Below are 27,767 nucleotides of genomic sequence, written 5' to 3'. Positions count from 1 at the left end.
CAGCCCAGCCTACTCCCCAGCCCCGCCTCTGTTTAGCCTTCCCAAACAAGATGATTCACCGACCCCCTATGGTTACTGGAGAAAGGGGTAAGAAATAGGAAAGGAACTGATAGCAGAAAGGGGTTGATTGGTGGGGAAGTATCTAGGGCTGGTAAGCAGCAAAAGAGCAGATCGATAGTATAAAAGGTTTTTGAGCTTTTTTAATTCTTTGGCCATAATTTAACTAGAAGCATTTTTATGTTATGCAAGGGGATTGATTTAACTGCTTTTTAATGAGATATATATCTTTAAGCTCTCAACTTTTTTTCCGAAAGCTTTTGATAAAGTTCCTCATGAGAGATGCCTGAGAAAATTAAAAAGTTATGGGATAGGAGGCAATGTCCTTCTGTGGATTAGGAATGGGTTATTGGACAGAAAATAGAGGGTAGGGTTAAATGGTCATTTTTCTCAATGGAGGAGTGGAATGCCATAGGGATCTGTGGTGGAATTGGTGCTGTTTAACACATTTATAAATGATCTGGAAATCGTAACAAGTGAGGTGATTAAATATGCAGATGACACAAAACTATTCAAAGTTGTCGAAACATATGCAGACTGTGAAAAATTGCAGGAAGAACTTAGGAAACTGGAAGACTGGGCATCCAAATGGCAGATGAAATTTAATGTGGACAAATACAAAGTGATGCACATTGGAAAGAATAATCCAAATCATAGTCACCTGATGCTAGGGTCCACCTTAGGAGTCAGCACTCAAGGTGTCATTGTATACGATACGCTGAAATCTTCTGCCCAGTGTGCGGTGGCAGGCAAAAAAAGCAAACAGAATGCTAACAATTATTAGGAAAGGGATGCAAAATAAGACCGAGAATATTATGATGCCTTTGAATCGCTCCATTGTGCAACCTCAGCTTGAGTATTGCGTTCAGTTCTGCTTGTCACTGTATCTCAAAGAAATAGTGGAATTAGAAAAGATTCAAAGAGTGACCAAAATGATAAAGGGGATGGAACTCCTCTCATATGAGGAAAGGTTAAAGATGTTAGGGCTCTTCAGCTTGGAAACGAGACAGTTGAGGGGAGATATGATTGAAATCTACAAAATCCTGAGTGGTGTAGAATGAGTAGAAGTGAATCGATTTTTTTAATTCTTTCAAAACGTACAGACTATGGGACACTCAATGAAGTTACATGGAAATACTTTAAAAATAAATAGAAGGAAATATTTTCACTCAATTAATAGTTAAGCTCTGGAACTTGTTGCCGGAGGATGTGGTAACACTGGTTAGCATATGTGGGTTTAAAAAAGGTTTGGACAAGTTTCTGAAGGAAAAGTCCATAGTCCTCTATTTAGATAGAAATGAGGAAGTCACTGCTTGCCCTGGGATTGGTAGCATGGAATGTTACTACTGTTTGAGTTTCTGCCAGGTACTTGTGACCTGGATTGGCCACTGATGGTCCCTCAAGCCCAGTATACTGCTTCTATTGGTCTGACCCAGTATGGCTGTTCTTATCTTACCATTAGGTGATCCTTTTTGACTACACCTGTCGAGTATGTGACTGTTTATTTCACTTCCTCACTTGTATGCATGTTTTAACCTATTGTTATGGATTATTTACAATCTATTGATCACTATATACTGTATATACTCAAATATAAGCCCATCCGAATATAAGCCGAGGCACCTCCCCCTCTCCATAAAAAAAGGGGGGGGGAATGGTTGACTCGAATATAAGCCAAGAAAAGAAAATTGAGAGATTGTGATGAGCCAATCTACAAAGACTATCAAGACTAGACATCATTGCCATAACTATATACATTTTTATTTATCTGTTTTAAATATGGCCCCTGTACTATTCAAATGAAACTCAAGTCCAAAGAGTGTATCCTGGTACAATGGTAACTAGAACTTCTATAGAAAAAAAAGATTTCATTCTGGATTACATCTGTAATTTCAGAAAGCAAATATCTGTAGCTTTTAATGTTTAAATGCATTGGTTTGGGTAGTAAATTAAAAAAAAAAACTTTTATGTTATCCTTTAGGGAATGTGGTTGAATGCTGGTGAAAGGTGGCTGTTTTTTAACAGATGAGTATATTAAAACTGAGCATCAAAAGGCAATGAGGACACCTATTTACCTCCTGTCCATTTTAATGTAATAATGGACTATAGTACCAATGTTTCAAATGAACCATGCCACAAAGCAATTGGAGTCTTCAGTATTCCCATTGCCACATTATATTCTACAGTATGATCATGTGACCCCTTTATTGATGGCAGAACACTGGTTTCCTGTGAGGTTCCACGTTTTTTTCAAAGTCTTTAAAATCCGCCAGACTGGCCTCCCTTCATTTTTGGCCTGCCAATTGGTTTCCTGTGTCCCCTCTAGAGCTCTTCAATCAGCTCACTTGTGCCAGTTGGTAGTGCCTTCCTTCCTTCAAGTCTCCTTGATTTCATAGCGGACTTCCATGTTTAGCATGATGGATCCTCAGCTGCGGAATCAGCTGCTGATCTCTTTGAGGTTGGAAACCACTCTACTGACCTTTAAGAGGGTGCTTAAATTGTACTTCTTCCAGGAGGCCTTCCTCTAATTTTTTGAGTAGTTCTTTTTTTTCCTTTTTTCTCAGCCAGTGGTGACAGTAGTGTGGTATCCTGGGGTTTGGGTCTCTGGTGACACAGCAGGCCTTTGTTTGTGTTTTTGCTTTGTTCTGCTTCTTTCCTTTCTAATTGGTTGGTGTTCTTCTACTGATTTTAATTAATTATATTATTTTTTAATTTTGTAACCTGCTTTAATGGTTGTCTCTAAGTGGCCTATCAAATAAAATAACCTTGAACCTACAGCAAAAGCTCTTATTCCACTCTTGTAAATTATTTAGGGCCCTGTTTACTGAGCTGCACTGTAGGCGCGCTAACCTTTAGCGCACGCCAATGATAGAGACACCCATTATATTCCTATGGGTATCTCTAGTGTTAGCGCATGCTAAAAAGTTTGTGCACCTACAGCGCAGCTTAGTAAACAGGGACCTTAGTGTCAGCTGATGAGAGTATTTCAGTGTAATAGCATCTTGGCTCTGTTTTCTTGGAAGCTTTCATACTATTATATTATTGATGCTGATATAAAGACTGTTAGTGATCTAAATGAACAGTACAATTTTTGAAAACTGCGGCGACCAGTATATCTTTCTCCTTCACCTCCCCCCCCCCCCCCGCTGTAGTGACCGCAGTTCTTCTTACCAGTATACCTGCATGTTGCCTCTGATACTCCCGCTGATATACAAGTATGGTAACTGTACACTGGGCTGTTGCTGGGCCTTGAGCATATGCACATGCTCAAGGCCTGTCCAATCCCGCAGGCGTATTTCTGTGTCAGCAGGAGCAGAGGCAGCGTGCAGCCATACAAGTAAGAAGAATCACGGTCACTGTGGCGGGGGGGGGGGGGAGGGACAGAGGAGAAAGACACGCTGGTTACCATAGTTTTCATAGATCTCACTAGAGTTAAAGTAGTGATAAAAAAAACATCGAAAGCTGCTAGGGGGTGGGGGTGGAAAAGAAAGACATGCTGGCCACTGCAGGGGGATGGAGGAGAAAGGAAAAGCAGAAATTGTTGTGCTGACTCAACTAGAAGCCAAGGGGAGGGCAGGGGAGAGAGGAGAATCGCTGGACATGGATGGCAGGGGAGGACAAGGGGCAGAGAAGAATCGCTGGACATGGATGGGAAGGGAGGGCAGGGGAGAGAGGAGACATGCTGGTCATGAATGGGAGGGGAGGTCAGGGAAGAGAAATTCGCTGGACATGGATGGAAGGTGAGGGCAGAATCGTTGGACATGCATGAGAGGGGAGGGAAGAGGAGAGAGCAGAATCGCTGGACATGGATGGCAGGGGAGGACGGGGGACAGAGGAGAATCGCTGGACATGGGAGGAGAGGGCAGGGGAGAGAGGAGAAATGCTGGGAAAGGATGGAGAGGAGAGCAGGAGATAGAGAATTGCTGGACATGGATGAAGGGGTTTGGGGGGAGAGAGGAGAAATGCTGGACAGATGGAGGAGAGGGGGAGAGAGAATTATTGCTTTATATGAATACAGGGGAGGGAAGAGAGGAGAAATGCTGGACATGGATGGAGGGGAGGAGAGAGGAGACGTGCTGGATATGGATGGAGGGGAAGAAAGAAAAAAGAAGAAGATGAACATGGATGGAGATGAAGGAAAGGGAAGAGAGGAGAAAAACTGCACATGGATGGAGATGAGGGAAAGGGAAGAGAGGAGAAAAACTGCACTTGGATGGAGAAAATAGGCAGAAGCTGGATCCACGTTATACCTCCTCCAGTCAATTCCACAGAGGAGGGCATAGCTTTTACTTATGGATGTAGAGCAAGAAATGAAGAAGAAAGGAGGAAAGTAAAGAAATAAATGGAAAGGAAGCCCTGGAAACGGAGTTAAGAGAACAGATAGAGAGCAGCAGAATCAGAGACTAGGACCAATATGGATAGAAAAACAGTCACCAGACAACAAAGGTAGAAAAAAAATCATTTTATTGTTTGGAATATGTCCAATTTGAGAATTGACATCTGCTGTCTTATTTTGCACTGGGTATACTGGAGCTGTAACAGCTTACCAAAATGATTTATAATGAAAAAAAGTCACGTTATTTTTTTCTCCTATACTAGTATATTATTTTCAATGATGTCTGTTTATATGCACCATGACTGGTGTAAGGGGTGTGGCTATCATAGGGGTGGAGCCATATGTGGTGACCCTGCCCATAAAGCACTGCTTCCAAGTGTTAGGAGGTCACTGCTTGAAATCTCAGCAGTGGGCAGGTCAGCAGCGCTGAGCAGTAAAGAGTGAGGCTCTTTCCTGTCCCAAAGAGGCCACTAAACTACCAGAAATGATAAGTATTAGTAATAGTAGGGGAGGCGGATGGAGTCATGTGGGTGGAGGGAGGCTGAAAAAAGATTGGGGAGAGGGATGCACATGGGGAGGGAAAGGGGGACATAAAGAATATGGAAAGGGAGGAATAGTGGGGGGGGGAGGTTTGCTGCTAATGGATGGGAGAGAAAGGAAAGAGGAACATGCTCAAGGATGTTTGTGTTTTTTTGGATATGTACTTTTTATTTTGTATTAAGCAGAGTATGGAAGAAAATGTATTTGTTACTTTACCAGTATTTTTACTGCTTATAGAATCTAGCTTTCTTGAGATCAAGCAGACTGTGTGGCGTGGGGGCGGGGCTGCATATTTTGTGTCCTTTTTTTTTTTTATTTTTTTTATTGTGCCAGTAACTCTAGGACTACTGGGTTATCAGGGATATTGCTAGGGCAGATGTAGAAAGCTGTATCTAGGCCAGGGCCAGCGACAGTGACCACTCCATACCCTTCAATGTACTGCTTAGACCTGGCAGTACATTTTCTCCTCTTATGCAGCATCTTAAAAAAGCTGCATTGCTGCATATTAACAGCCACCTTACCCTAGGCTTTAATATGAGTCTGCTGATGTCTACCATTGGAGTTAATTTCCGTGCTAAAACAGTAGTCCGCTTGTTAACCCCCTCTAGCTTTTTGCATCAGTCTCAATGTGTCCTCCTAGGTAAGGTTTAGCCCATAACTCCCTTCCTTCAGCTAACCAAACCATAAGTCTAAGTGCCTTTCATTTGATTTTTAGGCGAATAAATACTATTCTTTTCTTCTATATTTCTCTAAATGTTGTGCCTCTGAGAACCAACACCCTAATCCCCACCTTCACTACCGTCTCCCCTCAACCCTAAAATCACGTCGCGCCAACCTTCTTCCCGCCATAGGCGAAGGATCCCAAATGAAAGAGCCGCGTGAGAAGAGAGAGAGCCGGCTGTGTTTTTTTTTTTTTAGTGAGTGAGAGAGAGTCTAGCTGACGTTCGCGTTACGTAATCCTTGCGTCCCTTTTAGCTCGCGCTTCTGCGACGTTGCTCAGCTGTTAGCTGCGAAAAAAGGGGGAAAAAAAATAAACAGCCGGCTCGAGCTACGCCGCTTCAGAAGACGTAAAAGGTAGGCAGGGGCCGTAGAAGTATCTGTGGTAGTTGGTTGGTGAACGGGCTTCTCCCTCCAGCCAATCGGCCGGCGGTTTATAGTGGGAAGTGCAGATTCAGTTGGGGTGGGGGAGGAGGGAGGGAGGTGAGTTGTTGTGGCGAGTGTGAGTAAGAAGACGGAGTCTGCGCCTGTCCGGCTGCCGCAGTAGCGTCTTTGGATGCTTACCGGTATTTCTGTTTCCTTCGCAGGGCTCCGCTGAAGGCATGCTGGAGAAACTGGAGCTGGACGATGAAGGTGAGTGTATTATGGGTGCTGCTGTTCTCTCGCTTCCTTTTTTTTTTTTTTTTTTTGTCATTTTTGCTTGGGGACATAGCGACGGTGTGATTTAGTCGCTTGCTTCCCCGGGAGTCCTCATCCCTGTTATCGTAAAACTGCCTTGTATTCTCAAGGCGCTGGTAGGGTATTTTATTCCCCCCCCCCCCCCCCCCCCCCGGTTTCCATTTTCTCTCCCTAGTTCTCCACCCCCTTTCGTCAAAGTCCTGGAACGTACCTTGAATATGAAACTGGCATGTTCCCCACTGTGCACAGGTAAAGGGCCAAACAAACGTACCAGGGGAAAACCCCTTTCAGTGTATCTTGGCTCTATTTAAAGATAGCTGAAAAGAGAGGTGTGCGCACGGGCGCCCTGCCTGACTCAGTTGAAATTCTGGGTTTATTTTAGATGATGCTTTTCTTGGCAATGGAGCTGTTGCTTTCAAATGTTAATATTTATGCTGCAAGTGTGCTCGAGTTTTCATGCACCTAATTGGTTGTCTTTCTTATCGAGTAGCATTTATTGAGCTATTTGTTGAATGAGCTTTGGCAATGACATGTATGTATATTACAGTAATTTTGTAATATGCATGTTATGCTAAATACCATTTTTGTTTTGTTCTAGCTTAACGACCTAGTTAGTGTTCTCTCACACTAAGAACTTTGTTAGTATTTATGACTGGTTACTTTTTAAAGTCCTATGAAAGGTTCAGTTTCTGTTGGCTTCACTATAATGATTTTCTGTCAGTACTCTAAACTGGGATGAGCTACAATGTTTAGCGTTCAAATCCATTTCTATTTAAAGTCAATTACAGTGTGATGTAGGGAGGTGGGTATACTTGTATGTAGTCTCTTCAGACTGCATTTTTTTTTATTGCTATGCCTGGGATTGCCTTTGTATGTACCTTTAACCTATTAAAGAAAATAGTATATATGGTTTTCCACAAGTCCTATTGATAGTACAGTTGATGCTTGTATGTATTTCAAACAGTCAGATTTCTTGAACATATCTAGCAGACATGATGGGATTAATATAATACTAAAACAGCCTGCCTGGTGTGGAAAGTCCCCTGGTTCAGTCTATGTCTAACTTCTTCTGGTTGAAGGCATTCATCTATATGGACCATAATCAGACTCCTGTTCTTCAGTATTCATAAATTGTAAACATTTTTCTTGGACCAGAAGGTCCGGAGATGGGTGTGTTTTTTTTTTTTTTTTTCCACGCTTAAGCAATGACGATACTTGGATTCAGAGCCAGTGATTTTCAGGGTTCAGTAGGAGCCGTGGTGTATAGCCTTTGGCCTAGGACTGTCAGTATAACGATACAGGGCTGTTTGAAGAGCAGGCCAGAAAAGCACTAAGCCAGCATAGGCTCTACATCATCTGTTGAATCAGTCCGAGTATGACCGTGCAAGCCCCAAAAAATGAGGGTGCCGTTTTGCAGCAACCACACTAGTGGTAGACGAGGTATGTTGGGGGATGAGGTTGAGATTAATAGGAGTAAAATCTGTAGGTAGTTGTACCTGAAGGCTGTTGAATCTGTATTTCAGCCCTCCTGATTGATTTGGAAGTGTAAAGGACCAAGAGAAAATGAGTCAAAAAGACAAAGGATTACTTTTGCATTACGGGGTGTATTTTCTTTTTGTTTGCTTATCTGTTTCTGTAATAGAATGCGTGAGGAGGGTAGATTTAAGGCATCTATCTGCGTGAGTGCAGCTAAATTACCCCATTAGAAAACTGTATTACTCCCCCCCCCCCCCCCACACACACACAAACAAACAATGTAACATGCTTTTTGTGGTATAGAAAAAGGGTGGGAGATGGGAAGGGTGAGTATATCTAGAGTTTTCATATTGAAATCATGTATACTCCTTACTAGATTTTTAAAAATCTTGCATGGCGTTGCCCTTTTGAAAATAAACTTCAGGTCTGGACCTGCCAAGCTGCCTGGGCAAGTTCAGATTTGCCCTTTTAAGGTATTCTCCAACTCTTGTGTGTTACGTATAACATCAGTTACTTTTGTTTCACAGATAACCTGTTTAAAATATCTGCTTGCATAAGGATAATAAGGGATTCTCATTACAGAGTACTCCTGGAGCTTGTATTAAGCAAACATTTGTTTTCCCAGAGTCACATATAAATGTTAGAAATCAAAAGTGATCCTAAGATACAATACAGAATGGAGTTATCAAAACAAATTCTCCATTAAGGTGCTTCAGAGCCATATTATAAGGGCTGCTCATGTTGCTATTTTGGAACTCTGTCCTGGTATTTGTTGTGTACTTATGAAATGCAGCAGAAAAGCTTTACTTGGCAGTGTGGCTGTTGTGAGTCATTACATTGCAATATTTTATATATCACATATCTGTTACAGCTCAGTGCAGACTCAGAGTAACAAAAAAAAGAAGGCTAGGTACTCCTAAGGATTACATTTTCGGCCTCCTTTTTGTCACATTAGGAGAGACTGTAAAATAATAGGAGGAGTCTTTAAAATCTAACTGGTTGGGAGACATCAGCATAATAGTATAGGTTGAATCTGTTTACCTAAATAGTTCTGTTATATTGTGTGTGTGTGTGTGTGTATATATATATATATATATATATAACTGTTATATAGTATATATACTTTTCAGGCTTGGTTATCTAGCTGGGTAGATTAAAAAAAACAAAAAAAACCTACTTAGCTGGAAAATTTTCAAAAAAATCATTTATTTCTGGATACCTTTTTCTGGAGGAATCATGTTCTATAGTTTTGCATCTGACTTAGGAGTAAGTAGGGGTTTGCATTTGAGTGCTCATTCAGTTCTTTCAGAAGCCTAAAGATTAGACTACATGTAAACTGCTTGTATACATGAATACCTGTGAAATAATGTGCATGCAATTGACTGCATACGTTTTATGAGTTTTTGCATGTGTAGAATGCATGTCTTTAAAAAAAAAAATGAAATAGGTCAAGTACACATGGAAAAAAAACCCAGCCAAGTGAATGGGAAAAATTCATTTTAAATGAGCATAAACCATTTTGTCTGTGCACGCCCCTAGTCAACATAAGAAAGGCACAGAAATTGAGTGGAGCATCATGTAGTACTAAATAATGGTGGTTGTCTAGTTGAAAATAAGTGTTTATTGGATATAATGTATGCCACTGGAGGATTTCTTGGGTGTTCATAGGTTAAAACCTAACCTGAGAAATTGTAATTATAATACAGCAGGAAAATTGCAAAATTTCACAGTAAAAAAAAAAAAATCATATTACTATTTACTGGATTGGATGAAGCAGTCTATTAGTTTGACATTCCAACAGAAATATATCATGAGATAAATGATCAGACTGATGTAGTACAGCAAGGTGTGGGGGAATTAGATTGGTATCAGGCGAGTTCCCACCCACCAATTCCACCTAGGACAATTCCCTCTTAAGGGGGGCAATTCTCACCCTCCCTAGCCCTTTTTTTTTTTTTTTTTAACCAACTATAGCTTCTTTTTTTGTATTGAGTCCCATAAGTCTTCGCAGTTTCTTTTTTTACGACATCTGGAATAAGGAGGTTAGAGCAGCATACGAATGTACACAGAGGACGCATAGTAACAAAATAACTTTTCATAGGTAAAGCAGTAATTTATCGTAATCAGTGTGTCATTTTGAGGGGCTAAATTAGGTTGAAACCTAGTTTGGGGGGGGCATTGCCCCCCACATGAACTGTAGTTTGTATTTATGTATGTATTTATTTATGACATTTAGATCCCAGATTAAACATTAATTAGGTGGAAACCTAGTTTGGGGGGCATAGGTAGAGTAGTAATTTGTTATAAATTGTAATCAGTGCGTCATTTTGAGGGACTGATTTAGGTTTAAACCTAGTTTCTGGGTGTGAGAGAGGCCTTCCCCCTCCCCCCCCCCCCCCCCTATACTTGAATTGCAGTTTGTATTTATCTATTTATTTACTTATGACATTTAGAACCGGATTAAACATGAATTAGGTTGAAACCTAGTTTGGGGGTTGTGGAAGGGGAAAAGGATGTGTAAAAGATAATGTGAGGGGGGGTGAGGGAGTACTGCCCCCCCCCCCCAAAAAAAAAATCTACAAGAGAAAAGGGAGGGAGATTACTTGCCTTGTGTGTTTTATTTTTTGGGGTTATGGGTGGGAATTGTCCTCCTTGGTGTGGTAGGAATTGTCCAGTTGGGAACTGACCTAGAACCATGAGATGATAAATCAGTGTATGAAGAGATGTACAACATAAGTATGTGTGGCAATCTGTTTAGAGAAGTATTACATTTATTCACTGACCCAAGTTCACTACAATCCCCTGTGTTTGGGTATCATCTGTTTTTGTGTGAATATTCTCTTTCCTGTTTTAATACGGTGCTCTTTTATTTTGTTTAATTTTATTATTGTAAACCGCTGTGACCTGTACTTAGAACGGTGGTATATCAAGTGTAACAATAAACATATCTGCTAACAAGCACTGGCCATCAGAATTCCATAAACAATCGTTGATTTAGCAAAACAATTTAGAGAGAGAATAAAATACCATTTGACATTGAACTTATTAGGAGAATTATCTAACTCAACCCCCTACTGGCAAAATCTTCACTATATCTGTCCCTTGATATTTGAGTGGTTTGAGTCTCATAGACTGAAATTGTACTTTGAAAAATTCTTTGTGGTCCTTTACGCTAGGACTGGTTTGCCTGAACTGCAGTCCCTACTGTTGATTGCTGGTAGAGTCCCTTTTCAGTCTACTGTGAAGATCCTAGGTGTTCTACTGGGTCAAAATCCATATTTCCTTGGAGTCAACAGATGAATTCAGAGATCTGTGGGTTGTGGCTGTCTACCAGCAGATGGCGATAGAGAGAACTCAATTGAACTGTGCCTTATAGGACAGAATGCTTCTTGGGCAGGCAGACAGATGGACTGACTCTCACAGGCTCCTGGCATCATCTGACTGCAGCTCCTGTTCTAGTTCTTTTCTAGTTCAGTGGAGCTTAGGGGGTGACTGGCTGATCGGCACTAGCTTTGGGTATACACCTAGTCACCTCAAGTCACTACCCCACCCTAGACCCCTCTATTTAACTGCCTCCCACCAGCTCCTTCCTCATGGGCTGACTGCATTGCTTAAAAAAAAAAAAAGACAAACCACATTGTTTTAAAGACAGCAGCAGTGGTATTTCTGCCATGGTGGGCTCTGGCACTTCCTCCAGTGCTAGTGGGTAATTTGGCAGAGAGGGGGGTTGTGCCAGCCCCCAAGCCAGCATTGCCTTCTGTGGTAGGAGGTGTTAGCTGGGTGTGTGTGGCTGGGTGAGTGTATCTTTCCGTTTCCCCTGGGACCCTTTTCTTTGCACTTTGCCTTCCCTGTTAGTTTCTATGGCGACTGAGCTGGTGAAATGCTGCTCTCGTTGTTGGAAGTGGGGAGCAGTGTCGTGTCTTTGCCCTGGGGGAGGTGCTCGGGCCCTGAGGCACTGGAATATGTGGGCAGTGATGTTGGCGCTAGAGATTTCCTTGCACGGGAGGTGCACACTTCTCCTTAGTCCGGGGTTGCAGTTGCCATTTTGTCTGCTCCCGCAGCGGTTATCAAGGTGTCCACAGATGTTATGTCCCTGATGTCTGGTGCCATTGGCGCTCCTGTGGTCAGTGCAGGTAGTGGTTGGGAGAATCCAGGGAGTTCTGTCACAAGGGGTTGGGTGGGCTTTTGAGCCTGATGAAGAGGTCTGCGGCAGGGGTGCTTACTGACAGTGCCTTTGGGAACCCCTCCGCTGGAGCATGCACTCAAGGGTAAAAATGGAGGCGTTGTAGGTCTGGTTCTGAGGATGAGTGGGTGCTTCTGTCTCTCCTGGCCCTTATGGTAAGGGCCTGCTTTCCTCGCTGCATCTGGGCTGGACAGCTTGGAGGATGCAGAGCTGCAAGCGCATGACCCCATGGTGGTGTGGGTCTTTCATAAGGAAGAGTTAGCCGCATTTATTACTAAAGTGTTGCAAGCTTTAAATACTTTCTCAGAGATGCATCTATGGCTTCAGCAAACCCCAAGATCACTAGCACCAAGAAACCACCCAAAGCTTTCCTAGTTCACGAGGCTGTACATGAACCCATCTCAGTGCAGTGGGCTACTCAAGATGAACTGGACTACTTGTGTTTGCCTGAGGTTGATGCCTTAGTGGCAGTGGTGACTAAAAAGACTATCCTGCCAGTTATGTGCAGGACTGCAAGCTGGAGTCTGCAGTGAGAGGTCTTTTGAAATTTCTGCTTTGGCGTTGCAGGCAGCAGTCTGTGGTACGCGGCTCATGCTTGTCTGTCTTGGGTGCAGCAGGCGGCTGATTCTTTTTTCGATTTAGGGGTGCAGCTGTGGCCTGAGTTTCCAGATGTAGAAACGAGGTCTGCTTTTTTGGCGAATGTGTTGTATGATCTAATCAGGATGTCAGCTAAGCAGATATCCTGGGCCATATACCACCTCCCGCTTTGCTTCCCTATGGAACTCTCCTCTCGCCTCCCCCCTCACAAGAGGCGGCAGTGTATGGCTGCACATTAGGCCACATCCTTATGCTTTTCTAGGCCCTTATGGCTGTACAGAGATAGTGCAGTTCAAAAGAACAATTGGATCCAGAACAGGAGGCAGGGGATGTGGCCGTGCCTCTCCTCCTTTTGCTCACTTGAGTAAGGGGCAAAATATGCCAGCTGTGTTGCTCGTCTCCTGATGCTGCTACCTGCACAGAATTTTGCAAAGGAAGCGCAAAATTCTGATCAAGTTGTGTAGGATTTCCCCAGGATTAGCATTTGATGGATACCATTAGTAGCAGACTATTTTTAGACAATTCTTATGTAGAGCTGGGAAACCATTTTGTGAAATTTTGGATGGCAGCTAGGGCCTAGAATTTGGGTCCTGATATCATACCCTCCCAACAAGGTCAGCTGCTCTGGACTCGGATAAGTGCACCACCTCTTCTGCTGTTGGTCCTAGACCGAAAAGAGGTACAGATTCCTAAGGGTTTCCTCTCATTTACTGCGTGGGAATTGCTAGCGCAGCTTTGTAAAAGAAACCCATAATGCAATGTCAGCATAATACTAATGAAACATCTAATAACACGATTTCCCAAAGAAATGCTTGTCAGACTTGCTCATCCTGAGATCAGAATATTAACGTTTGTGGTAGAGAGGAAATTCAGAGGTCCTTTTACAAAGGCACACTAGCGTTTTTAGTGCATGTTAAACTCTAGAGACGCCCATATATTCCTATGGGCGTCTCTAGTGTGCCTTTGTAAAAGACTCCCCCCCCCCCCCCCCCCCCCCCCCCCCCCCCAGTGTGTGCCTTCTAATACAAAGGGTAGTAAGTTAGCAGACTAAATTTAAAAGAACTCCATTCATAATAAATAGGAAAGAACTATAGTCACATGAGGAGACAACCAAGCAGCACAAAAGGTAAAAATGCAGGCGTGTCAGATTCTAGGTTGGCACTGATGAAGTTAGAGCCAAGATAATTGAAGGGAAAGATAACCAATTGGTCTGTGCAACTTGTGTGCATGTTGCATTATTGTTGTAAAAATGTTTGTATGTTTCTAGTATTTCCAGTACAGCCATCTGCGCCATAAATCAGGCAGAATATGCTTAAATCCTCTTTCTCACTTACTCTTTCAACATTTTACCATTTTTTGCTTTCTTTCTCCTTTTGTTATATAACATGGTAATGTGCAACTGCTAAGCACAAGACAAGACGTACTGCTCTCAAGTGCTTTTGCTCCTGATTTTTTTTTCTGCATTTTTAGCACTGTTGTTTATAACCAACTAGACCTTGGGATGAGGTGGAAACAGTAGCACAGAACAGAATAGCCTCCTGATTCTAGTGGCTCCTCTTGCTGTAGCAGCAGTGCTTTCTGCACCTCAGTTTGAGTTACTATGGCATATTGTGAAGTCATTTTATATTTATATATCACCTCCCAGTTGATTTGTTTTATTCTTTATTAACACATCTTCTATCTCTATAATACACCCACAAACCTTTTAATTAATTCAGCGTTTGCGATGGACTCAAAGTGCTGAAACCAGAATATAAATTAGGGTTGTTCAAGAACGGGGCAATCTAACCACATTAATTATTACCTTGGGGCAGCAGTTTTAAGATGCCCATTCTATGAACTCTCATTCCTGTCCGTCAGTGTGGCCAAAAGTACATGCATACCTTGGTTACATAGAAAAGGGATGGGGTCGTGAATGGAGTGGCCCAGTGGTTAGAGTGGTGGACTTTGGTCCTGGGGGACTGGGTTCGATTCCCACTTCAGGCACAGGCAAGTCGCTTAACCCTCCATTGCCCCAGGTACAAATAAGTACCTGTATATAATATGTAAGCCGCATTGAACCTGCTATGAGTGGGAAAGCGCGGGGTACAAATGTAAGAACAAGAAAAAAAAAAGTAAGATGAAGAATGGTGTGTACAAATGGAATTTCAGTTTACAAGCTCTTCCATGCATGCTGTGTAAGTGTAGGAAAGCAGGAGAGGAGTCTACAGATGTGTTTTGTAGCCATGGTCTTTTGGCTAATTCAGATTTTCTAAGAGGATCTGTGGTGGTCTCTTTGAAAATGAGCTTTTAGCCTGTTTGCCTTTCCAAGGGATCCTAGTGGTAGCTATTTACTTTGAACTAGATTGAGACACCAGCCTATTTTGTGTATGCCATCAAATCCATGCAAGATTACTTTTCCAGTCATAAGTAAAGCACAAGAACGGCATTGCTAATAGAAGTGTTCAGAACCAACCAACCATTCTGCCCTGCATCTAGAGTAAAAAAAAAAAAAAAAAAAATCATCCAAGTACCAGAAAAATGCAATTAAAAACAAAATGTGGGAGTAAAATACAGAAATAATCCCAGTTGACTAAGGTGCCACTGTCTTGATTTTTAAAAAATGTCATGTTTTGCCTGTACATTTTAAACCTTATGAACTTGAGTAAGACACTCACAACGCAAAAATGAAGATAAGCAATAGTAGTAAATCTGAAATAATATCCTGGCTTATAAGTGAGGTTCATTACTGCCATAATATGCACAAAACTAACTCATTTGGAGGCATTGAGGGGCATAGTCAAACGCGAACGTCCATCTCTGAGAACGGGTCTGTGAAGGGGTGGGCCGAACTGTATTTTCGAAAAAAATGGACGTCCATCTTTTTTTTCGAAAATACATTGGATTAGGGCGTTTTTTGAGCTGGGCGTTTTTGTTTTTTAGCGATAATCGAAACCGAAGCGTCCCAGCTCAAAAACGACCAAATCCAAGGCATTTGGTCGTGGGAGGGGCCAGCATTCGTAGTGCACTGGTCCCCCTGAGATGCCTCTATGCCAGCCTCAAATATCATACCTAGCTCCATGACAGCAGTATGCAGGTCCCCAGAGCAATTTTAGTTTAGTTGGTGCTGCGTGGGACCCATGCAGAGAGGAAAAATCGGAAGAAAAAAAAAAGCAAGCAAGCAAGTGCAGTCAGGGACGTCCAAATTAAAAGATAGTAAAAGGGGGAATTGAACCAGCAACCTTCTGATTACAAGCTCAGTGCTCTAGCCAGTGCACCACGTTATTCAGGTGCTTAGACGTCATTTCCTTTCCATTAAGTCCCTCCAAGTTTCTGTCAGCCAATCACAGCTCATTTAGCTGACACAGATGTCAGCTAAATGAGCTGTGATTGGCTGACAGAAACTTGGAGGGACTTAATGGAAAGGGAAGGACGTCTAAGCACCTGAATAACGTGGAGCACTGAGCTTGTAATCAGAAGGTTGCTGGTTCGAGTCCCCCTTTTATGGTAATTTAGACGTCCCTGACTGCACTTGCTTTTTTTTTTTTCTTCCGATTTTTTTCCTCTCTGCATGGGTCCCGCACAGCACCAACTAAACTAAAATTACTTCGGGGACCTGCATACTGCTGTCATGGAGCTGGGGATGACATTTGAGGCTGGCTTACAAGTTGGGGAAAAAAGTGTTTAACGTTCGGTTTTTTTTTTGGTGGGAGGGGGTTAGTGACCACTGGGGGAGTCAGGGGAGGTCATCCCCGGTTCCCTCCGGTGGTCATTTAGGGCACTTTTTTGGGACCTGTTCATGAAAAAAACGGGTCCAACAAAAGTGACCTAAATTCTCTCTGAAAACGCCTTTCTTTTTTTCATTATCGGCCGAGCACGCACATCTCTGCTCAGCTGATAACCACGCCTCAGTCCCGCCTTCACCACGCCTCCAACACGCCCCCATCAACTTTATTCGTTCCCGCAACGGAGTGCAGTTGGAAACGCCCAAAATCAGCTTTCGATTATACCGATTTGGGCACCCGCGTGAGAAAGACGTCCATGTCCCGATTTAGGTCGGAATATAGGCGTTTTTCTCTTTCGATTATAAGCAGGATTGTCTCCAAGAGTGCCACTTCTGCAGATGTCTCTTGGGGCAGGTATTTAATATATTTAGAAATCTGTTTCATGTAGATGTTTCTCTACTTGAATTTTCCTTTTGTCAACATTGTGCTCCATCATATCACGGTTAGTATACCGGGTATGTTGCTTATTGCTAGGATAAGCAACATAAAATGTATTGTACTGTTTTGGGATCTTGCCAGGTACTTGTAACCTGGATTGGCCATTGTTGGAAACGGGATGCTGGGCTTGATGGACCTTCGGTCTGTCCTGGTATGGCAATACTTATGTACTTATATACTAAACAATAAAAAAATCGCCTTCAGTATAAATCAAAAGTTCAAACATTAACTATTTTATAGTTTCTGAACTTCTTGAAGAACAAGGAACTGAAACTGCATCACCAGTAATGCCTGTGCAAAATATTAACTTGTCTAAACTGTTTTTGTTTTTCTTTTCAAATGGATACTTGGATTTGTAGGTGTATTTTTTAGAGTGTGTTAATACTCTTGCTACTTGTGTTTTGAAGGATTACTACAGAAGTGATTCCCCCCTCCCCCAAACCTCTGGTTTTAAACATTTGCCTTACAGAAGAGCTTAGGATAATTTTGTAAAATAAAAACGCTACCGATCAAAGTAGAAAGCTTTGTTACCCTAGTGACCAGGTCCCCAGATAACACAGTATAGAATCAATGGAATATAACCTGTCGCTTATTAGACACTGAGCTCTACACTGCTTCTGTCTGGATTATGACAGCAAACTATGGCTCATTAAAAAATTTTTTTTGCTTATGCATAATTTTTATTCTAATTTTAGAAGGCTTCAGCCTTACATACTCACCTGACATTCTGTCCGGTTGGTGACAGATTTTGTTAATGATACTTAAGCTGTTTATTGCTTTCTTTGTGCAGCTTGATAATACAGCATGTAAACAGTTTGATAAATTTCATTTCAGAATTGCCTCATGCAATCATCTTTTTGTACAATGAAGAAAAAGAAAAAAATTAACTGTTTATTACAAAACATCTTGATTGTACACTTTTTTGTTCTAAGGCCAATGACTACTATTATCTTAAGATCTGAAGAAATCTGGTTTACTCTTCCTTGTTCAACAGCTGCTTCTCCTGCAGGGCTGTCTTGTGTAGTGTTTCACAGATTTTAGATGGGGGAAGTACTGCAGCAAGCAAAACAGGGAAGATGACTAACAGGAACAAAAATAAAAAAACCATGTAGAAAAACATCAAAATTTAAAAATAATCATAAAATGTTTAAAAAAAATAATACATAAAAAAGACGACACTGGTTGATACTGTAGCGCTAAATCATACTCTAAAGCTGCTCTGATCTTTTCCGCTCTACCTCGTTTTCAAGTATGATTTAGCGCTACAGTATCAAAAAAGAGACATATATTTCTCCCACAATTGGATAGAATTAGTAATCAGCATACGGTGAGAAGACTCCTGACGCAGGCCTGTACGGCCGAAACACAGCTGTGTCGAGTCCCTTTCTCCCTGCTATTTCTTGGCTAATAAAGTTCATTTTTTTAATTTTCACAACCAGTGTCGTCTTTATGTATTTTTTTATGTATTTATATTTTTAAATACATATTTTATGATTTTCAAATTTTGATGTTTTTCTACATGATTTTTTTTTTTAATTTTTGTTCCTGTTAGTCATCTTCGCTGTTTTGCTTTCTGTTGTTTTTCTTGCGAAGACTGGTTTCTCCTTCACTGACGTTGCGCCTTCGCTTCCCTGCCAGCCGGACGGAGGTAAATTTAAAAAAGATTTAGTTGGGGGGAGAAGAGGGTGGGCAGTTGGGACATGGGAGAGACAGCGATCATCTTCACGGGGGGGGGGGGGGGCCGCGTGCGCTCCAACTGCTTGTCTGCGGGGGGGGGGGGGCGCAGCACCCGATCCCCTGCCGGGGGGGGGCGCCCCGATCCCTTGCAGGGGGCGCCACAGACCCTTGGCACGGCCCTGCGTGGGGGGGGGGTGGAGGCCCTGCGTAGGTCGCTGTTTCTCGCTGTGTGTTGGGGGGGGAGCGTCGGAGGGCGGTGGAACTGGCGATTGGCTGAGTGTCATAGCCCCGCCCGCCACGTCATCACGTTGTGATGTGAGGGCGGGGCAGACCCTCATGGGATCTTGCAACTACAAATTTACATTTAGAATGTTGGGGTTGTGAATTGTGTGGATGGGGCATGGCTGAGGGCGGGGCTATGAGTGAGAGTGAGTGGTGCTGACAGCCTAGAAGACTACAGGGCTTCAGTGTTTCCCTGCCACACAGTGAGGTTCAGAATGTTGGAGGTGAGAATTATTTATATAGATAGCAGCTCACAAACTTGTCCAGGAGGAAAACTGTACTAGTAGATCTAAATATTTTAAATAAAAAGTACAACCTGCCACGTTTTGCCCTAAGATTGCTTCAGAGGTAATGCACAAAGGGCCCTGTTTACTAATTTGGTCTAGCATTTTTTAGCATGCACTAATTCTAGAGACATCCATAGGAATATATGAGTGTCTCTAGCTTGCATATTAAAAATGCTAGTGCGCCTACAGCTTGGCTTAGTAAACAGGGCCCAAAGTATTTGTAATCTCAGAATCCAGTGAGAAAAAGAATTGGTTGTCATTTAGTATTATCTCACATAAGCAACAAAACCTCACAGCTATTGAGCAGCTTATATGGCTGAATTATTTTTTGAGCCTAATGGCTACTTCAGATAAGTAAAATTGAACCCTCAACTGGGGTAATGGCAGCTACCTAGCATTTGTTCCTCATTTTTTATCATCAAACAGTGGTTATATAGGTCTGTTCTGAAGGGGAAAATCTAAGGGGTCGTTTCTTTAGAAGCTCCTTTGGGTGCATTGGGTCTTTCAGTCTAACCCCCAACTACTGTAACTCTTCTTATTCTGCTTTCGGGCAGTCTTTTTTTTTTTTTTTTTTTTTCTTCTGCCACCCTGCTCTCTGGCATCACATTCTGCTCGCCACCCTCCGAACTTGCCTTGTACACACTGTGGCAACACGCTGCTGTACTCCTCTCTGTAGCCGGAGAGAGGAGGCCCTGAAAATAAGAGTTCAGAGAATCGGAGATCAGGAATAAGATGATTAGAAAAATAAAATAACCGGACAACAAAGGTAAGAGAGATGATTTTAGTTTCAGTTTAGTAACTGAAGCAATATGTCAGTTTTGAGAACTTCTGCAGTCTGTATTTTGCACTGTACAGGCGAAAATGTGAGGGGGACGCTTTATGTGATCATTCAGTTAAAAATTTTAATCGGTGAATAGCCCTAGTCTAGAACCTTTTGTGGGTTGTAAATATGAATATGAGTTAACATACTGGTCAGATGAAGGGTCCACCATGGCCAGTCCAGGTCATGAGTACCTGGTACAGTCTCAAAAAGTAGAAAGATACCTTCCTTAGCATCCCTCCGGACCGGACCAGGATTGGACTGATGGGTTGTGTACGCCTACCAGCAGGTGGAGACTGAGAAAGTTCTGAGACTAGAGAGCCAATGAGAGCCCTGGCTATGACGCTAGCCTCAGTATTTCTCAGTCTCCCAGCAGGTAGGAGTTGAGCCCTTTAGTCTCTCTTGTCAGAATTATTTATTTTATTATTCATTTTTCCTTCTGTGCCTGGGGGAAATCTGTTTTGAGGTTTTCCTTTCTGCCTCTGGGGTGTTATACTTTGGTATCCTGAGTTCCTCCCCACCTCCTGTCATTTTCTAGGGAAGGGCTACCCTTTCTGTGGAAAGGTGTACTGCCTTTTTTTTTTTTTTTTTTAGTTTGGGAGAGGCAGCCACCTTTTGTTTAACCAATCTTTTTCCCCTGTGTTTTAACAGCAGTCAGCTCTGTAAGGGAGTGAGTTTGATCAGCTGTTTAGTTTCTGAATCTTTTTTTTTAAAATTTTTTTTAAACTTGCTGCCTGAGCTCTTAAACGGGTAGTTTTTTAATTTTGCTTTTGCTTGGCAGAGTCCCATTTCTTTGCGTTGCAGTGACTGTTTAAAAAAAAAAAAAGTGTGCATCGCTTTGTCGGGTACGCTCTCCTCCGCTATGGCGGAGAAATTGAAGCGGTATTTAGTATGCCAGCGCCGTGGAGTGGGCGCTTCGGGTTCTTGTAAATTTTGTACCGTAGTTCAGGATACTTCACCATCTGTTCCTCCGTCGGTCTCTTTGTCTGCCACTGCTTCTGCGTGCCCCGCCGCGGTCTCCTCAGACGCGTCTGTTTCGGCATTAGATACGGGACCCGCGAAAGTGGCGCGAACAGCCACCATTTTGAATTCGGCTGTCTCTGCGCCTCGTGAGTGTTCTGCTTCTCGTCGTTCAGCAACTTTAGGGGAAGCGGAGACAGGGACTCAGGAAGGGGGTTTTCCTCCTGAGTTTGTCCTCCAGATGTATCAGGCATTTTTGATGAAGGCTGGGTCAGCAGCAGGAGTGTCAGCAGGCTTGCCATCCTCTGTTCCTCCTGCAAAAAAGTCTAGAGGCTGTGATTCTCAGACAGATCTTTATTTTGACCAGGATCAGGAGATGCCTTTATTGGAGGAGGGCGATGTCTTAATGTTTGGGAGGATCAATCTTCTATTGATCCTGAGGCTAACTTTTTCCCAAGGGGAAGATCCCTCTGTAGCTAGGGTATTTCATAAGGATGATTTGCAGGCGCTTATCTCTTTTGGTTTCCTCTACTTTGCATTTTGAGGATCAACCTCCGGTTTCAGAAGTTTGTAAGGTTAACCTGTTGGTTAAAGGCACTAGAGCTTCTAGAAGAACTTTTCCTATGCATCAAGATGTTTGGGCTGTTGTTAAAGCTCAGTGGGAGGTTCCAGACTCTGCTTTTCGACCAGCCAGATCTATGTCCATCCTTTATCCAGTGCCGGAAGTAGACAAAGCTATTCTTAAGGTTCCGGTGGTCGTTGCAGTGGTTTCGGCAGTTACCAAGCGTAACACAGTTCCTATAGATGGAGGAACAGCTCTTTGGGATGTTCAGGACAGAAGGTTGTACTCTCTTCTCAAGAATAGTTTTGATGTTCTTCTTTGGCAGTGCAGGCAGCTATTTGTGGTTCTTTGGTGGCCAGAGCCTGTTTTCGCTGGGCGGAGAGAGTCCTGGATAGGTCTTCGGACGATATTGCTGCTATAGATGCAGAGGTAGCTAAGATTGAGACGGGTTCTGCTTTTCTGGCAGATGACTTGTATGATCTGTTGAGAGCTTCTTCTAAATCCTTAGCTTTGGGTGTTGCAGCTCGTCGCGATCTCTTTGGTTACGAGGTTGGTCGGCGGATGCTGCTTCTAAGTCCAAGCTCAGTAAGTTTCCTTTTAGGGGCTCTTTTTTATTTGGAGAAGACTTGTATAAGTTGGTGTACTCTTTGGTGGGAGAATCTAAGGTGCCTCGTCTATCTGGTCTGGGTTCTTTGTTTGAAATCTACGAAAATCTCTCGCCCTACCACGACCAAACTGGGCGAGGAGCTCAGGCTCAGAGGTCTCGGTTTTTCAGTAGGACTCGGTCCTTTTGCGGTTTCTGTACAGCAGGTAGAATCTCAGGTGCTGGTTTTCATATCCCCTTCCGCTCTTCCCAATGAAGGTGTGAGGCCTCTCCTCTGGTTCCTGTAGGAGCTCGGCTTTCTCAGCTCTATCAGAGGTGGGCCCACATTACTTCTGATCAGTGGGTCTTGGAAATTATTTGCGAAGATTATGCCTTAGAATTCGCAAGGCCTCTTTCAGATGCCTTTCTAGAGTCTCCCTGTCGCTCTCGTCAAAAGGCAGGTGCGTGGTTCGGGAGACTCTATAAAGGCTCTTAGATCTTCAGGCTATTTGTCCAGTCCCTTCTTCCGAGTACAGACAGGGTCGTTACTCCATTTACTTTGTGTTTCCCAAGAAGGAAGGGGTCCTTTCGACCAATTTTAGATCTCAAAGCTGTCAATCAGGCTCAGTCACAAGTTTTTGAATGGAGACTCTAAGATCAGTTATAGTGGCAGTTTAGACTGGAGAGTTTCTAACGACCTTAGATCTGACAGGCTTATCTCCATATTCCTATTCGGCCTGCTCACCACATGTTTTGAGGTTTGCGATTCTAGGTCGCCATTTCCAGTTTCGAGCTCTGCCCTTTTGGCCTAGCAACAGCTCTGCTCATTTTCACCAAGGTTATGGTCGTGGTAGCGGCTCTCAAGAAGCAGGGAATCCTAGTCCACCCATACCTAGACGACTGGTTTATCAGGGCAAAGTCTTATCAAGAGAGTCGCCAGGTTACAGATCAGGTGGTAAATTCTTTGCAGTCTCTAGGTTGGGTGTAAATGTGGCCAAGAGTTGTCTGGTTCCTTCTCAGTCTCTGGAGTATTTGGGGGTTACATTCGACATGGCTCAGGGGCGAGTTTTTCTTCCTCAGGGCAGAGTTGTCAAACTGCGTTCTCAGATACTAAACTTACTCCACAGACGTGACCTTTGTGCTCGAGATTATCTTCAGGTCCTGGGGTCCATGGCAGCGACAATAGAGGTAGTTCCCTGGGCCAGGGCTCGTATGAGATCTCTATAATTGTCTCTGCTGTCCCGGTGGTCCTTTCAGACGGGCTCTCTTTTGACGAGGTTACCTCTCAGGTCACAGGAGCGCAGTTCTCTCTTCTGGTGGCTACAAACAAAGAATCTTGTCACAGGAATGCCGCTGGAGTCTCCTCAGTGGGTAGCCTTGATGACAGATACCAGTCTCCAGGGCTGGGGAGCCCATTGCTTGGGTAGGTGGACCCAGGGTCTCTGGTCTCCTCTGGAGGCGTCCAACTCCATCAGCTTTTTGGCGACCAGAGCTATTCGGCTGGCTCGTTCTTCTCCACTGTTTGGAGGCTACAAACAGCTTTTGTTCAGATCATCTTGTTTTTGTGCTGTTTTCGGTGCGCAACAAAGGAGCTCTGGCCTCCAAGGCCACAGTAGCCTGATGGCTTGGGAAGGTGATTATTTCTGCCTACCTAGTTATAGGGAAGGTGCCACCTCTCCAGGTGCAGGCAGAGTCTTGTTTGGTTCTGTTGGACGATATTTGCAGGGCTGCTATGTGGGCTTCTAGTCATACATTACTAAGCGTTACCAACTGGACATGGTAGCGCACCAGGATGTGGCCTTTGGGGCGGCTCTGTCCCACCCTACTTGATGATTGCTTTGGTACATCTCAAGTCTCTGGCTTGATCTGGCATACACTGTTTCAACCTTTTAGACTTGGCCAGCTGGTGGCAATTTTGAAAATGAACACAGATTATACATATGGAAATCACTGTCATGTGCTCACCTTGCATGTTTACATTTATATGCAGACATTTACAAACCCTGTCACCAGTTCTGGAGATAACGTTACTGTGGCTAGCAAAGGGCATATTCTTACCTGAAAAGTAAACTTCAGTGGTGATGAGGTGGACATGCTGGTGAGAGAGAGGTGCTAGAGCACCTCAGAGCCCTCTTTGGTGTGCAAGGACAGTACCTTAGTGCATACGTGAAACAGAAAACATGGGTTGGGATCTGTCACTTGCTGAATGACATTTTCAATAATAACCATGCTTCAGAGAACCTGCAGCACAGTTGGAAGGAGCTCAAAAGAAAAGTGAAGTGGAAAATGAATGGCATACTGATAGTAAAGAAGCAGCAGGTGCTGCAGGCATTGGAGGGGGAAGCCCTTCATAAGGTTGGCCAGCTTGATACCTCTCAGCAGCCAGAGACTCACTGAAGTTGGAGTGGAAGAGTGGCCTAGTGGTTAAGGTGGTGGACTTTGGTCCTGGGGAACTGAGGAACTGAGTTCGATTCCCACTTCAGGCACAGGCAGCTCCTTGTGACTGGGCAAGTCACTTAACCCACCATTGCCCCATGTAAGCCGCATTGAGCCTGCCATGAGTGGGAAAGCACGGGGTACAAATTTAACAAAACAAAAAAAAAGTTGAGCAGCCTTGCATTCTGTCTGATTGCTTGATATCCCTAGGTGTTACACCCGTTTTTATTTGAACTTGTGTACGCGTCATGAATATGACACAGGCCCCAGTGGCCAGTATCAGGCAAGAAGTCAGCTCTCTTGTAGGAGGGAAGATTGACTTGTTAATCACAGTTTACCAGCATTATGAAGCTGTAACAGCACCTGGGACCTGTCCACATCCCCTTTAGTGAGGATTTCTCTAATGGCCATTTGAGATTCTGTGTAGTATTGTTGTTGCAGTAAACATATACAGATAATGGGGGGAATAGGGAACAACAAATCGCTAGTATGTAATACAAAGTTCCCAAGTAATAAGATGCTGCCTGAACTAATTTTAACAAGGAAAAAAAAACGGCCTCAAAGAGCTCACGTATATGATATATCTACAGATCTGAAGCGGATCAAAAAGATCCTCTCCATCATCGGCACGTAAAAAAAAAAACCTGAAATGGAGTGTTGGCCAAAGAACTGAAGATGTGGCCAATCATAAATGATTCAAATTTAATCTCCATCTAGGGCTAAGCTTCGGACTTCAGATGATCTACCATCTGTAGCTGAACTTTAAACTTCAGGCTAAGCAACCAGTTGAATGTAATTGAATACAGAAAAAAAGGCACTTATCTTTCTGGCTGGTGCCAACAGGCTTGTTCTGTGCCTGTGTCTGCTGAATGAATCCGTGTGCAATAGTTGCACTGTCTGTTATAGCGGCAGTTTAAATCTTCACGCCCCAAGCTGACGGTGGCCAGTGTTTCGTTTTTGCTGCATCAGGGTCTTGGAGGCTAGGATGCTGCTGCAAACAGATGAAATGTTACAGAATTACTGCAGTGTATTAATCACATTCTTTTAACTGATATCACATGACTTCAAAGTACCTCTACTCAGTCAGACGGCGACCAAAGACAAGTGCTGTACGGCGTCGTTTGCGACAATTCTTGCTTGGCTACTGTATCCTTGAAATACTCAAAGGGGAGGCAGCTGAATCTGACTCCAACAGCAATGATGGAGACTGGGGAGGAAGAGGGTCAGATTCCAGTTCCTCCACTGTTGCCATTTGTGGACTGGGAGGAGCCTGCAGAGAGTGACATGGAAGGTATTGGAGGTGGTCAGCAGCAGGCATTATGACGTAGGCAGGAACTGGTTAGGTGTGCCAGGAATCCAGTGGATCAGAACAAGGACTACATGGCACAGAGTAAGAGAGAGCTTCAGTTGCAGGAACGGCAGCATTTTATGTTAGAGCGCCAGGTATACCTGCAGGAACAGCAACTGCAAGAAACTCAGGACGTGGTATGTGTGATGCTCTCTGACCGCTCTGGGATGCAGATTATGCTTAATAAAGATGAACAGCCTCAACAGAGCACTGGAGAGACAGCAGACAGCCGGCCTACTCACACCCAAGAGATTGAGAGTATTCGTGAGACAGCAAGCTGCAAGCATGTGTGCCATCAGAACTGCTGCTGCCACCTTCTCTGACCCAGCACCCTGTGGTCCTGCTGCTAGCATAGCAATCCCAGCTTCATCACAGACGCTGCGGGATTCACCTCAGTGGCCCATGGTTTTCCCCACTGTTCATGGGACCACACATTGTTCGGGATTGCTGGATGAGGGGTCTGTTTTCTTGGACAACAGTGGCATTGTCAGCCAGCAGCCTTGACTGGCATGGCAGCCAGAGTTTCTCAGTGGAGGAGGCCGGACCTCTCTGAGGGAGGGAGAGGGTAGAAAGCAGATGGTGGAACAGATGGCAGGGTAGGGATGTTGGGAAGCACAATGGCTGCTGTGGGATGATCATTTATTTTTTCACATCTTATGGCTCACTTATTGAAATATAATCACCTACCTTTGCTGGAATGACCTGTGTATTGATTACTTGTAGCGATCCCTTGCTGATGTGGGTGCATGTGCTGTTGTGTGGTTGGTGGCTCCAGTCACTTAGGCAGAAGGACCCTGCATTTAATAGCAAATTTGTGAAGCATACAACAGGCCAGGAAAAATTTTGCAGAGGTTTTTCAGGTTTGTAGATTAGTTCTTCTGATCTGTCTAAGCAGTAAATGTGGCTCTGAGCAGGCCAAACATCTGTTCAGTGATGGCTCTGAGCAGGCCAAACATCTGTTCAGTGATGGCTCTGGTTTGATGGTGTGCCATATTGTACCACTCCTCAGGTTCACATGGGGTGGGGGAGTCATTAGCCAGGTCCTCTGTAGGTATCTCCCTATCACCTTTGTAGGATGGAGAGAAAGCAAGAAAAGTGAGAGGGTCAGAGGTTGCGTTTGGAAGTGGTACAGGGTACGTGCACAGCTGCCTCTGTGTTGGTGCAGTGAGCTGTGTGATAGCACGTGGGACTCATGGCTGTGTCTGGCAGGTGTCTCTGTATGTGGGTAGGTACAGGGCTGACTAAGGAGCCAGCCACCAGTGACTCTGGTGTCTTCAAACCAGTTGTAGATCTGCAAGTGAGCCAGGATGTAGGAGTCTTGGTGGAATCCAGGGAAGCCGAGGGCGTTGCACACTGTTTGCATGTTGAGGGAGTTATAGGTCTTTCTGTTATGGGCTATCTCCCTTTTGGCCATGTGGGTGCAGTCAGATATCCAGGACATATGAGAAGTGGACCTGGTTCATTGTCTGTTGTCTCTGCTGGATAATGTAAGGGAAGGCTATGTAGTTGGAGGTATGTGTGAGGACTGTGAGATATTGTGTGAGGCACTGAGAGATGGCAGACTGAGGCCCTTCGTGGTTACGAGGACAATCTGGAAACTGCCAGTGACAAAAATGGCAAGTGCTGCAGTAACCTTGCTGTGTGGACACAGGTTGCCCCCTATGAGTGGTGGAGAAGGGACTCTAGCTTTTGGCAGAGATGGATATGGCAGCCTTGTCAAAACCCTCTTTAAAAGATGATAGGTTTTTTGAGTGATTATAAAGAACTAGTGGTGGTGCGAGAGTCAGTTTTGGTTCCTGAAGCAGTTTACGAAACAGGGATTATCGTTGGACCCACGCCTGTCATGAACCATCAAACGTCCAACTGATATTTTGAGATAAGTGCATGATTTATGAAAAATTTGGTACACTGAATTTTTTTTTTTTGATCTGCACATTTATGACAGTTTTAAGATAACATTTATTTGATGAGACTGTAATGGACACCATTTAATTTGGCACTTTTGGGACATACCTATGATGTGAAC

The 27,767-nt window shown here is 43.7% G+C and overlaps 1 protein-coding gene across 9 annotated transcripts in view; it reads left to right on the top strand.

Moving 5' to 3' along the window:
• The window catches only part of PRKAG2 (protein kinase AMP-activated non-catalytic subunit gamma 2), a 635,875-nt gene that overhangs the window by 419,866 nt on the left and 188,242 nt on the right, over positions 1-27,767 (top strand). For 7 of the 9 annotated variants that reach the window (XM_030198247.1, XM_030198257.1, XM_030198237.1 and 4 more), the window contains one exon: positions 6,238-6,283. In XM_030198247.1, coding sequence (XP_030054107.1) covers positions 6,238-6,283 — 46 coding nt within the window. Of the gene's footprint in view, positions 1-4,793; positions 4,881-6,237; positions 6,284-27,767 lie in introns of those variants that run through there. The other 2 variants (XM_030198290.1, XM_030198282.1) reach the window with 1 other exon arrangement.

The sequence above is a fragment of the Microcaecilia unicolor genome, chromosome 1 (assembly GCF_901765095.1).
Source record: "Microcaecilia unicolor chromosome 1, aMicUni1.1, whole genome shotgun sequence".
Taxonomy (NCBI): domain Eukaryota; kingdom Metazoa; phylum Chordata; class Amphibia; order Gymnophiona; family Siphonopidae; genus Microcaecilia; species Microcaecilia unicolor.
This window is presented reverse-complemented; position numbering and strand designations above follow the sequence as displayed.